Source organism: Bos taurus, chromosome 16 (genome assembly GCF_002263795.3).
Source record: "Bos taurus isolate L1 Dominette 01449 registration number 42190680 breed Hereford chromosome 16, ARS-UCD2.0, whole genome shotgun sequence".
NCBI lineage: Eukaryota > Metazoa > Chordata > Mammalia > Artiodactyla > Bovidae > Bos > Bos taurus.
The window spans coordinates 57963671-57976517 of record NC_037343.1 but is presented as its reverse complement, the minus strand read 5'-3'; the positions used below and the strand labels follow the sequence as shown (position 1 = coordinate 57976517).

At 41.1% G+C, this 12847-nt stretch overlaps 1 protein-coding gene across 1 annotated transcript in view; it reads right to left on the bottom strand.

Annotated features, from left to right (window-relative positions):
• The window catches only part of PAPPA2 (pappalysin 2), a 316324-nt gene that overhangs the window by 62793 nt on the left and 240684 nt on the right, over positions 1–12847 (bottom strand). Inside the window, exons 17-18 of the mRNA XM_010813486.4 lie at positions 3800–3968; positions 2290–2425 (exon numbers count right to left, since the gene is read on the bottom strand). Of these exons, the coding sequence (XP_010811788.2) occupies positions 2290–2425; positions 3800–3968 (305 nt within the window). The remainder of the gene's footprint in view (positions 1–2289; positions 2426–3799; positions 3969–12847) is intronic.

The window sequence follows — 12847 nt, the reverse complement described above, 5'->3', positions numbered from 1 at the left end:
TGAAGGTGGATTTATAGTGCCTGAAACACTGAAGATCATTACTCTGGTAGCCAAGAAACCTACTGATTAAAAGAGGAAATGAGGAGAAAACAAAAGCAGAGACTTTGGTCCTGTGGTGGCCTTTCAAAGGAAAATCCCACTCTATTTCTTTGTACATGAAGCCTGAGTATCTTCTAAAATTCTATTCAAAGAAGGCAGACTCTCAAGGTTCTCTATTTCCTCATCTAAAGATTTTATGATCTCCAAGTTTCTTTTCAGTGTTATCTATACTCCTGTTTTACACTGACTTGTATAACTCAAAGAATTACATGAATCTTAAGGACTCTACACATGTTAGCATATGATACATTAATGTAGAAATTAGAGGGTGGGGATATAAGAATTTTCTCATGAGGCACCACGCAAGAAGCACAGTCTCAGCATCTAACTACTCCTTGTCTGGCCACAAGATTTTTCAGTGCAAACAGTAAATTGAAGATGGTAAAAAACAGTCTCAGAAACTAACAAGCTTTCTCATTAACTCAAGTTTTATCTACTGGCGTTACACATGTTAAAATGACTTGGAAAATTACTCCTTGCTCATGCAATTAAAAACTTAGGGTTAGTCTCAACACTTTTTTTCACAAACAGGATCTCTTTTCTATGATGCTTAAGTTCACACAGAGCCAATTTGAGTTAATTTCACTTTGAATTATCCCTGGCCACAGAGACTTTTATCTTCACTTGCTTCATAATTCGAAAAGACATATGCACCCCGATGTTCAATACAGCACTATTTACAATATCCAGGACATGGAAGCAACCTAAATATCTATCAACAGATGAATGGATAAAGAAGATGTAGCACATATATACAATGGAATATTATTTAGCCATAGAAAGGAAAGAAATTGAGTCATTTGTAGAGACATGGATCTACCTAGAGACTGTTATACAGAGTGTAGTAAATCAGAAAGAGAAAAAAAAATATTGTATATTAATACATATATCATTGGAAAAGACCTTGATGCTGGGAAAGATTGAGGGCAGGAGGAGAAGGGGACGACAGAGGATGAGATGGTTGGATGGCACTACCGACTCAATGGACATGGGTTTGGGTGGACTCTGGGAGTTGGTGATGGACAGGGAGGCCTGGTGTGCAGCAGTTCATGGGGTTGTGAAGAGTTGGACACAACTGAGCTACTGAACTGAACTGAACTGAATACTTATATATGGAATCTAGAAAAATGGTACAGACGAACCTATTTGCAGGGCAGGAATAGAGACACAGACATTGAGAATATACACGTGGACACAAGAGGCAAATGAAGGGTGGGATGAATTGAGAGAGGAGCATTGACATTTATACATTACCATGTGTAAAATAGCTAGTGGGAACCTGCTGTATAACACAGGGAGTTCAGCTTAGTGCTCTGTGATGACCTAGATAGGTGGGGTGGGGGGTGGGAGGGGGTCCAAGAAAGGACGAATATATGCATACATATAGCTTATAGGAGCAGAGAAGGCAATGGCACCCCACTCCAGTACTCTTGCCTGGAAAATCCCATGGACGGAGGAGCCTGGTGGGCTGCAGTCCATTGGGTTGGCTAAGAGTTGGACACAACTGAGCGACTTCGCTTTCACTTTTCACTTTCATGCTTTGGAGAAGGAAATGGCAACCCACTCCAGTGTTCTTGCCTGGAGAATCCCAGGAACGGGGGAGCCTGGTGGGCTGCCGTCTCTGGGGTCGCACAGAGTCAGACACAACTGAAACGACTTAGCAGCAGCAGCAGCTTATTCACTTCATTGTGCAGCAGAAAGTAACACATTGTAAAACAACTATCCCCCAATTAAAAAAGAAAAGTTGTCCCTAGGTTCTGGAGCCAGGTTCACCATAGAGAAAGAATGGCTGCTGATCCAGGCAATCAAAGACAATCTCAAATTGCTCCTTTGGGAACTCTCTGCTCAAGGTACAGCAGCAGAGAGAATGAAGCAGGTGTCCAATGCATGTGTGGTATGTGGCTACACATTCCCACCTTTCCTCTTTGAACTACAACTCCTACCAAAAATCAATCCATTTTCAGGCTATACTGGGTAACAAATCACTCAGCAGCACCACCAACATTACATGTGTGTGGAGGAGTGGGGGAAAAAAAAGTGTCATAAATTTCATTTTAACCGAAGCAGCTCAAAGTCAACTTGGATTTCTGTCCACTCCTCAGGCAGAATGATGGAGCTGATCTAAGACCCAGCCAGGCCTGATAGAAGGATTACTTGAGAGCAGAAGTCAGACTCTCTTCCCAAACATACCTATCCCGTATCCTTGTTCACACTTGTACTCCACGAGTTTCGGCTCCGAGGTGGGTGGTGGGCATTCCCCTTGCAGGTTCTCACATAACTTGAACTCCTCACTCCACACTCCCTCCTTCGTGCAGCGGATGGGAAGCTAGAATATCAAAAGTTGAAAACATGGACATTATAGTTTTGCTAACTTCTTTTAAGGTGTGGGCAAAAGTGGTCTGCTTAAATGGTAGCATTCTCCAATTGTAGAACCTGGACTAAAAGACACTATTAAGATAATAAACTATGTTGCTATTGACTTTTCCCCAAAAAAGTCAAGACAAGTTTTTTACTGTTTTGATGTGAAGGAATCATGAATAATTTTGTCATTAGAAAATCATTAACAGTGTGTCTTCCTTTGGATATAAGGATACAGTAAGCTACCAAATGGGACCCATGTATTCTGAGATAGCCTTGGGAAATTTTTTTCCCAGACGGTGTCATTTTTGCACTGATCCATTCATACTCTCCCACAAATGCTGCTTGTGGCAGATGTCAGATTTTTTGCAAGATGAGTTTGAGCCAGTGGGACTAATTCATAATTTTTCTGAAGGTGCTTTTTGCTTTTCTGTCTGGTTGAATGGACACGTCATAGCTGCTTTTCGTCTCATCAAAGTTCTATTCCCTTTTTCTACATGTGTGCTTGTTTGTGTAACTCTTGGCTTCATGTCCCCAGTAATCACTAAATATCTTATATGCAGAACATAGAGAATAGCACTAACTCACAAAGCCCAAGAAAATAAGATTTTAGAATTACAGATAAACTCTCCCTTCATCCGGCCAACTCCTTGAGCCCTTAAACAATTAGTGCGAGCAGGTGTGCTTGATTTCCCAGGGGACTCATTTCATGGAGTATTCTTTTCACATGTGTCCTGTGGGCTTTACCTTGGAGTACTGAACACTGAGATAAAGGCACGTGCCAGGAGAGAAGGTAAAGTCATTGATCTCTGCTTAGGAAGTCTGCTTAACTTCCTGTCTCTGGTTTGTGTAGGGTACTTGAAAGGCTTCTAAAATAAAATTGACTTTAGTCGCCCAACCACGATAAGACTGTGGTTTTTGTTTGAGACCTCTTGCGCCAAAATCCTAGGGAGAACAACAGTCCAACAGTGCTTTCAGCTTTGCCTTTGCTGAGGAATTTGTGTTTCTGTTCAAGACTGTTTTCTATTAAAAAGTATGATACCAGCATTTCTAGCCAAGTTAGTTTGGGGAAATCACATTGCCAAATCAGAATCTGAGCCTTTTTGCAGTTTACTCAGGTATCTAACCTATCAGGTTGTTCTTCTTATCCAAGAGGAGAGAATATTCCAAGAATGTAGCATCTTCTGAATTCCCTATTAAATGATATCAACATCTCTGGTTAGAATCCCAACTTAGCCCCTGTCTGTTGCCATTCATTTAGATTATTTTATTCAACATTCTCGGATTGGTCACCAAGATTGGAGCACAGCCTGCTCCAAAATAAAGTTCAAGTCATCCTTACCCTTTTACTTTCCTGGTTACATTTGACCAAACACTGGCTGTTGAGCTCAAAGCCATTGGTGCATTCATACATGCCTTCAAAGACAGGGGAGGGGGGCTTGCACACCACTGGGACACAGCTGCCTTGCTCCCAGATTCCACTCTCCAGGCACTGAATCTTCAGGGACTTCCTGACAAGACAAAACAAAAGAGTCCATCAGAATCCTCAAGGGGGTTATGGGAGAAGTCTGGACCCTCAGCAACATGGGACAAGGATTAGCTAATAGATGGGAGCAGTTGGTTCTTGTTAGCCCAGTGTCTTACCTCTTCATCCTAATTTCTAAGCCATGGAAGGAAAAACAGTAATAATGCACTTTACAGCAGTGATTGCATTGTTATGTAGTAATATTGATATATTCCTCTCCAGAGACCTTGTTAACTATCTGTGCAGCGTCTAGATTTTGCAATTGGGTTTTCTCTAAGGTTGTCATCTTGGAGCAGTCTCACACTTAAGTGCACTGGGAAATACCAGGTAGGATGGTGTACAGCAAAGGTTATCACACACTCAGGGGACTACCCAGAAATCATCTGAGGATCATCAGTATTAATATAGTAATGGAATCAATGAAGCTGCCAATATTTATTGGTTCTCCAGAGAGGAGAAAAGATACAGCAGTGGGGGGTCTTCTTAAAACAGAAGCTCTTACCCTGAATTTCATAAGGGCAAGAGTATTGCTGGAAATGACTATGGCCATTTTGTTTGCTGGCAAGTCCATTTTTTTTTCTTGGAAAGTATTCATAGCTTTCATCAGATTCTCAAAGTAGACATGACTCAATAGTGTCCTGGAATAACTGCCCTTCCTTCCCATGCAGAGATACGGCCTCCACCCAGAAGAACTGCATTTGAGGTAGTCGATAATCAGCAGGATTAGGTCTTACCACTTCAAACTCCATCCCGTTTCCTTCCTAACTCATTGCCAAACTGAAAGTGCTTTCCATTTGCTGTTTTAACGCATCCAGTTCTGATTCAGAACATTCCCAGTCAGATAATCTTGTGATTCTAAAATAGAAATAATCCTTTGTCCATTGATTCAAGGGCTTCCCTGGTGGCTCAGTGGTAAAGAACCTGCCTGCCAATGCAGGAGAAGCAGGTTCAATCCCTGGGTCAGGAAGATCCCACGGAGGAGGAAATGGCAACCCACTCCAGTATTCTCGCCTGGGAAATCGCATGGACAGAGGAGCCTGGCCGGCTACAGTCCACGAGGTTACAGAGTCAGACACGCCTTAGCGACTAAACAACAACAACCACTGATTCAATCACATGATGGCCTTGAATTGTTATTTTCCAGTATCATGATGCCCTTTGAAAATTTAAATATGGCCCTCACCCACACACTTTTAATGGACTTCTGTACAATGCCTCCTGCATGCTTTGCCAGTATTCTAATATTATACTAGTATAACATTTATCAAATTATTTTATAAATGTGTATATGTTTGTCTTTCCCACTAGGCTGGAAGCTGCCTGAAGGCAAGGATTGTGTTTTATTCTTAATTTCAATTCCCAAGAACAACAAAAAATCTGTCTTATATTAGGCATTAATGAAACATTTACCAAACTGAATTAGTTAACCAAAACTCACAGTGCATTAAGCACACTGCAGAGCACACAAAATATTTTAGTAAACCAAATCACCAGGATAGCTCTACTGAAGTAGTATTATCATTCCCATTTCATAGATAAAGAAACTACTCCAAGATGTTCAGTAATTTTACCAAGATCCTACAGCCCAGAATGTAGTTGATTTTGAGTAATTTAAATAAATTTTAATAGTTTAACATTATAAATTTTAGTAGTTTAACATTATATATTTTAGTAGTTTAAAGGGCTTTTCTCATATCTCAGTCAGTAAAGAATCCACCTGCAATGCAGGAGACCCGGATTCGATTCCTCGGTCTGGAAGATCCCCTGGAGAAGGAAATGGCAGCCCTCCAGTATTCTTGCCTGGAAAATCCCATGGACAGAGGAGCCTAGCGTGCTACAGTCCATGGGTTCACAAGAGTCGAATACGACTTAGCTACTAAACCACCACAGTAGTTTAACGTATTTTAACAGTATCCATTTAGATATTCATGAAGGAGTACTTAATTTATGGTTAAACAGTTATTTAGATTCATATTCATACCTTCATCCCCAGTAGTATTCTAGGAAAGAAGGCTGATTTTATGACTGGAATTCTTTAGCATCATAGTTTATGTGGACATATGTCTAGTATCTGTCAATAATAAATATTATTTTTGAGCTATATTTCAGGTGTTTGGCAAAATACCTACACACATAATTTCATCAAATCCCCCAAATATCAGTTAAAGGTAAATATTATTATCCACATTTCAGGGAAGAAAACTGAGCCTGAGAGATTTAAAGCTAGCTCAAAGATCCACAGTTAAAGCTGCAGACAGGATTTGGACCCACATCAGCCTGCCATTGAATCCTATGGTCCTTCCTGGGTCAGGTTCTTCTGCATGTTATGCTCTACAATCCACTTTGAGTATCCATAACATCTCTTCTCCACTTTGAGTATCCATAACATCTCTTCTCTACTGAACAGTCCTTTATTCAGGTGCCACATTTGTAAGTGTGACCAAAAAAAAAGAAAGAAAAGAAGATTCATTTGAAATTTTTGCATTGAGCAATAAATTACATATAGAAAACTGCATAACTTGGTATACAGCTCAAGAATTTTTACATGTGAATAACCTGGGTACTCATCACTCGGATCAAGACACAGAGAATTTCCAGTCCCCCTAAAAATCTCCCTTCACAACTGAATACCCCTGCAATCCATACTTTTCTGACTTTCATCAGTGTGGATTTATTTTGCCTGTTCTTGAACTTGATATAAATGAAATCATGCACCATGTACTACATGGCTTCTTTCCCCAAAGGAAGATGACATTTTCAAAATGTCTTCTCAAATCTATCTTCAAGGAAGTGTAGGCAGTTCTTTTTACTATAATGAAGCTCTTGTTTGTCTCTCTCCAAGACTGGATATTCTACTCCTTTTTCACGCTACAGAGTTTATATCCTCCCAGAGACTCTCCTTTCTACCACGTCCCACAGATGAAATCCGCCCCCAACCTCGGCTGAACTGACATCCCCCGGCTGCAGAGAGCAGGCAATACCATTGACACCAGGGGAGAGGCAAGTCTGTAAACCTTGCATGTCAGCATGGTTATAAAGGAAAACCCTTGCTTGGCTAGGACGACAATATTTTGACTTCGTGTGGTATTTTTCTCTGAATTGGTTGGAACGCTTAAACCATGGAAACAGTCCTGTCTTTCCTTGCCCAGAGTGAAGAGCCATTCAAGAATGTCGATTCCATATATCTCTTTGTCAGTTTAATAACCTCAGAGGTGAGGGTAGACAGATCACACTTGGCTGGGGAAGAGTGAGTTGGATGTTGTGGGTGGTACCCAGGCAACGTGACCGGCCCTGTGCTGCAAACTACCTGTCATATCAGTGACGAGGGAGGAAGAAGGCTGTGAGGTGGCCGGAAGCAGCACAGTTCACATTGATGCCCCAGAGGAGGCACTACAGGCAGGACAAGGGACAGACTGGGAGAGTCCTGATTCCCTAGGAAATATCTTTTCCTTCTTATAAGAGTTCCTATGCCCCCTCCACCTCAAGGATTCTCCTCACAGTTTCATCTCCCTTATACAGGGGCTGGCTTCTGCATGTCACCCAAGCAGATGACACAACTCAGGCTCCGCCCACACACTTCTCACAAAGCATTTGATTGGTCCGTTCCTCATAGCCCCGGCGGTCTCACAGCTCCACGGTGCATATCTATATGGGTTTATGAAATAAGAGCCCCTGGTATGGAGGTTGACACTTGAGTGCCGTAGGCTGGTTCTTTTCATTTTGTTCAAAAAGGTACTGTGATTGCAGGAGGAATTGAGGGCGTCTTGTATTTCCTCCCAGCTTCAGAAAATTTTATTTCCATGTAGGTCCCTGAAGAGGACTAAAGCCTATATAGCAAAGGCAGAACTTTAATCCCCAGTGATACCCAAACTGCCTCTGTGTTTCTTCTAGTTTGGTGATCTTGAGGAGTAGTCTCTGACACTTAAAAAATCATTATGAAAACATTGGTTTTTTTCAGAATGGTCCACCTTCTTTGTGTAATGTGTATGAATTTAAAAAAGAGAGAGAGAGATTTCTTATGTCATGAAGTGAATCAGTTTGTATTTTAAAGAAGGATGGTATTGGATATTAGACAAAGCACACAGGCAGGTCCTCACCAGGACAGATTCCAAGACTTTTTTGATAATCTAGTGCAAGTGCCTTTCAACTGAGATATTCTATTGACTCAAAGCTTTCTGCATTTTCTTTATCCTGATGGAGTAAGAGAGGCTAAAACATCTCATTTTACAGGCAGGAAACTGCACATTAATAACTATGAACTGACTTGCTCAATGCCACACAGCAAGCTAGTCACTGGCAAAAGCAAGGATAGAATTCAGAGTTTTGCAATCATAACGTAACACCCCAACCATTAGAACAATGGTTTCCAAATGACATTTGTAGACCAGCCCATCAGACTCATGTAGGAACTGTATAAAAACTAGATTGTCTAAGTTTCATGGAATTGGCCTCACACTCTTTATTTTTTAATTTGTCAGCAGTCTAATATGTAGTTAGGTTGGCAAACTGCTAAAATCTATGCTACTTTCCTATGCTAGTAAAAATAAACCATAGGTATAGAAATCAGAGTGCAAAATCACCCACCTAACAACACCAGCCAAAAGACTGGATGTTTAGCAAAGACCAAAGAGGACAGTTACAGCCAGACAACTTACTCTGTAAATGGTACGATGAAGGGTTGGGGGTCGGGGAAGGTTTATATTTATTTTCCCTCTAACTACTCCAGACAAATCACCACAATTTCCAAGTTAGAAGATGCTTTTTTCCAATTTTCAGAACATGTGGTATCCACCTAGTACTGAAAATCCAGCTGTGCTCTTTCTGCTTCTTACATCATTGCCAGAAATAAAGATCTTGTAATCAAAACTTGGCTGAAAGTTTGATTGATGTTGCTCGAGGCACACGTGAGTCTATCCCATCCTTCTATCACCACTGCAGGGTTTTCAAAAGTAATATTTATTTTCCATTGGAGAAAATAAAAGTATGATTATTGAGTCCAAGGGAATTATCATGTCTTTACTGATCAAGGGCATCTGGTGTCTCCAATGAGTAGTCCTTCATGAGTAATAATAATATTAACAGAAAAACAATAAAATACTGAGTATTGAAGTGCTAGGCATTGTACTGAAGGATATATATCTATAGCATTTCCCCTCAAACCCATTCTGTGTGATAAGATCTATCATTACCTGAGTTCTTGATTCCCTTCTCTCCACACATGCTCTTCTCCAATCATTCCTAGCTCAACAAATGATACCACCATCTATGCTGTTGCCCAAACTTGATATGTAGGAGACATCCTTGATTTCACTCTTCACCCCAATCTTATATTTTCCCCCAAGCTCCCATTTGCTCATGTTCTATCAGTAGGGCCTCTTAGTTTTACCTCCCAAATATCTCCATCTGTCCCCACATCTCTTGCATCTCTACTGCCGTGAGCACTAGCCCACATTCTTAGTGCTCATCTCCCAACTAGAGACTTCACTTCTCCTCTGGACCCCTTCCTTCCTGGTCCAGAAACACCAGTCAGAGGGATACTTTGTAAAAACAAACAAATAAATCAGAATGTCATTTTCCTGCTTAGGATATTCCAATTGCCTCCTGTTACATGAAAAATAAAATCCAAACTTTTTTGCTCACGTGGTCCCTCATGATCTAGCCCAAATTTTTCTGACCTCATCCTATGTCCTTCGAAGAAAAGCTATGACAAACCTAGACAGCATATTAAAAAGCAGAGACATTACCAACAAAGGTCCTTATAGTCGAAGCTATGGTTTTTCCAGTAGTCATGTATGGATGTGAGAATTGGGCCATAAAGAAAGCTGAGCGCCAAAGAATTGATGCTTTTGAACTGTGGTGCTGGGGAAGACTCTTGAGAGTCCCTTGGACTGCAAGGAGATCAAACCAGTCAATCCTAAAGGAAATCAGTCCTGAATATTCATTGGAAGGACTGATGCTGAAGCTGAAGCTCCAATACTTTGGCCATCTGATGCGAAGAACTGACTCACTAGAAAAGACCCTGAAGTGGAAAAGAGTAAAGGCAGGAGGAGTAGTGGACGACAGAGGATGAGATGGTTGGATGGCATCACTGACTCAATGGACATGCATTTGAGCAAGCTCTAGGAGTTGGTGATAGACAGGGAAGCCTGGCGTGCTGCAGTCTATGGGATCGCAAAGAGTTGGACATGACTGAGCAGCTGAACTGAACTGATACTATGCCCCAGTCATCTTACTTACTTTGTCCACACTGGACTTAGAATCCCAAGCACAACTCAAGCTCTTTCCTGCCAAAGGAAGTTAGTACTATTCTCTCTGCTTCTGATGCTTTTCTTTTTTTTCTTCCCATGGTGGGCTCGTCTTCCTATCTAAGGAGAATGTTTGCCACCCGAGAGTATCTTTATTTTATGCCTCTAATGTTTTGGGCTTTCATCAAAACACCTGTACATTTTTACATAGAATGCATACTGTGTGATTATTTCATTTTTTTTCCTATCTCCCCCTTTGGGTTCTGAGCTTGGCGAGGGCAAAATCTCATTTAGTGTTATATCCTCAGCTCTCAGCAAAATGTCTGGTATGGAATAGGTGCCAATAAACACAGGTTCAATGAATGTATAGATGTTCATTTTATAGATTAAGTAAGCAGGTTTAGAAAAATAAAATAACCAGCTTGAGGTTACCTAGCTGGTTAAAGGCAGAGCAGGGATCAGTACAGGCATACCTCATTTTGTTGTGCTTTGTTTACTGCACTTCATAGATACTGCAATTTTTACAAACTGAAGGTTTTTGGCAACTCCGTGTTGGCAAATGATGGTTAGCTTTTTTTTTTTGGCAATAAAGTATTTTTAAATTATGTACATTGGTTTTTAAGACATAATGCTATGGCACACTTAAGAGACTACAGTATCGTGTAAACATAACTTTTATGTGCATTGGGAAGCCAAAAAAAATTGTATGACTTGCGTTATTACAATATTTGATTTATTGCAGTGGTCTAGAACCAAATCCCAACTATTTCTGAGGTATGCCCATACCAGGATCTGTCTGATGCCAATACTTAAGTCATAATATGGAAGCACTAGAGTTACTAGAAGTGGAGCTGCACATAAATTACCTCCCTTTACTTTGTGCCTTTGCACCAAGTATCTCAAAGTCCCCCCACGCAGAATATCCTGAAAATGGAAATGTAAGAGTGAGGAGTAACCAGGTCACTCTTTCCATTACATAGGTTAGGAAACCGAAGTGTTAATTGGCCCAATGTTTTACATGGCATATGGTCTGTTTGGGGGTTAAAATTAGAAAGACTCTTCACTGAGAATATCCTCGCCCGTCTGAGTATGGCTGCAGAACAGCAGCACTGAAATCACCAGGGAGCTTGTTGCAAATGCAGAATCTACAGCTCTACTCAGACTCACTCAGAATCTGCATTTTAACAAAGTCACCAAGTGATTCCTATTCTCATTAAAGTTTAATAATTAGCCTTCTAGACCATTTTAAAAGACTCGGTCCTCTGGTATTCTACCCCACCCCAGACAGAACCATCAGCGCTTCCAAACACCAGGCCAGCTTTATTAACAAACTGCAGACCTGGTTTCTCAAGCCAGCATCCTAAACGGAGAGCAGCAGACTCCAGGCATAGCTAGTCCACAGCCGATCGCAGTTATCCTGTCTTCTCTCACACCAGGCCGCCTGAAATCCAGCCCCAGTCCACTTGACTAGAAGAGAAACAGTTCAGCAGGGCCAGCACATTGGACACATGGGCTTTGACCTTTCATTCTTCCCTGACTCATAAAAGCGCCTGTAACTTACAAAGCTCCTCTTCCATGTAAAATAGAGCCTCTCTGTGAGAATGAGCAATCTGCTGACCCCTACAATCATGTGGTCACCAGTCTCCTTTGAAGTCCCACCCCTCACTTCTATCTTTGGATTTCCTGCTGTGAACTTTCAGGTCTCCAAATTAGCAGATGCAATAATGTCCTGCCCCTAAGTCTGATCCCCTACCTCAAGTTTGGGGCCCCTTCTTCATCCCTCACTACCACTGCCTAAACTGTCCAACCTTTAGCCTCTCTCACTTCAAGTTCAGTGTGTGTGTGCGCGCGCGCGTGCACACACACACATGTGTGCAGTCAGTCATGTCTGACTCACACATGTGTGCAGTCAGTCATGTCTGACTCTTTGTGACCCCATGGACTGTAGCCTGCCAGGCTCCTCTGTCCATAAGGTTTTCCAGGCAAGAATACGGGAATGGTTTGCCATTTCCTACTCCAGGGGATCTTCCTGACCCAGGGATGGAGTTCAATAGCCCCCGATTAACCTCTTTTCTACGAGTATCTTGGCGCCTCTCATGCATTCTTCACACAGCTGACAGCTATCTTCCTACTAAATCTCCTCAGGTTACCTCCAGATCTAAAAACATCCTGAGGTTTCTCCAATGCCTACAATTTAAAGCCAAACATGTATAATAACTATTAAAATTATTCCTCAGAATTCTGTATCTGTTGCCTTCAGTGTGTGTTTGAAGAGTTAGTGATTACACTGAAATGCAGTGATGAACTGAGTTTAAAACATGGGAACATTAAATAGGAATCTCTTGATTTCGTTGTTTTTTATCATTTAGTCACAGGCATACCTTGAAGATATTGTGGGTTTAGTTCCAGACCACTGCAATAAAGTGAATATCACAATAAAATAAGTCGTAGGCATTTGTTGTTTTCCCACTGCATATAAAAGTTATGTTTACACTATACTATAATCTACTGAGTGTGCAATAGCTTTATATTTAAAAAATGTACATATATTAATTTAAAAATTCTTTATTGCTAAAAAATGCTAACCATCATTAGGACCTTTAGTAAGTCATAATCTTTT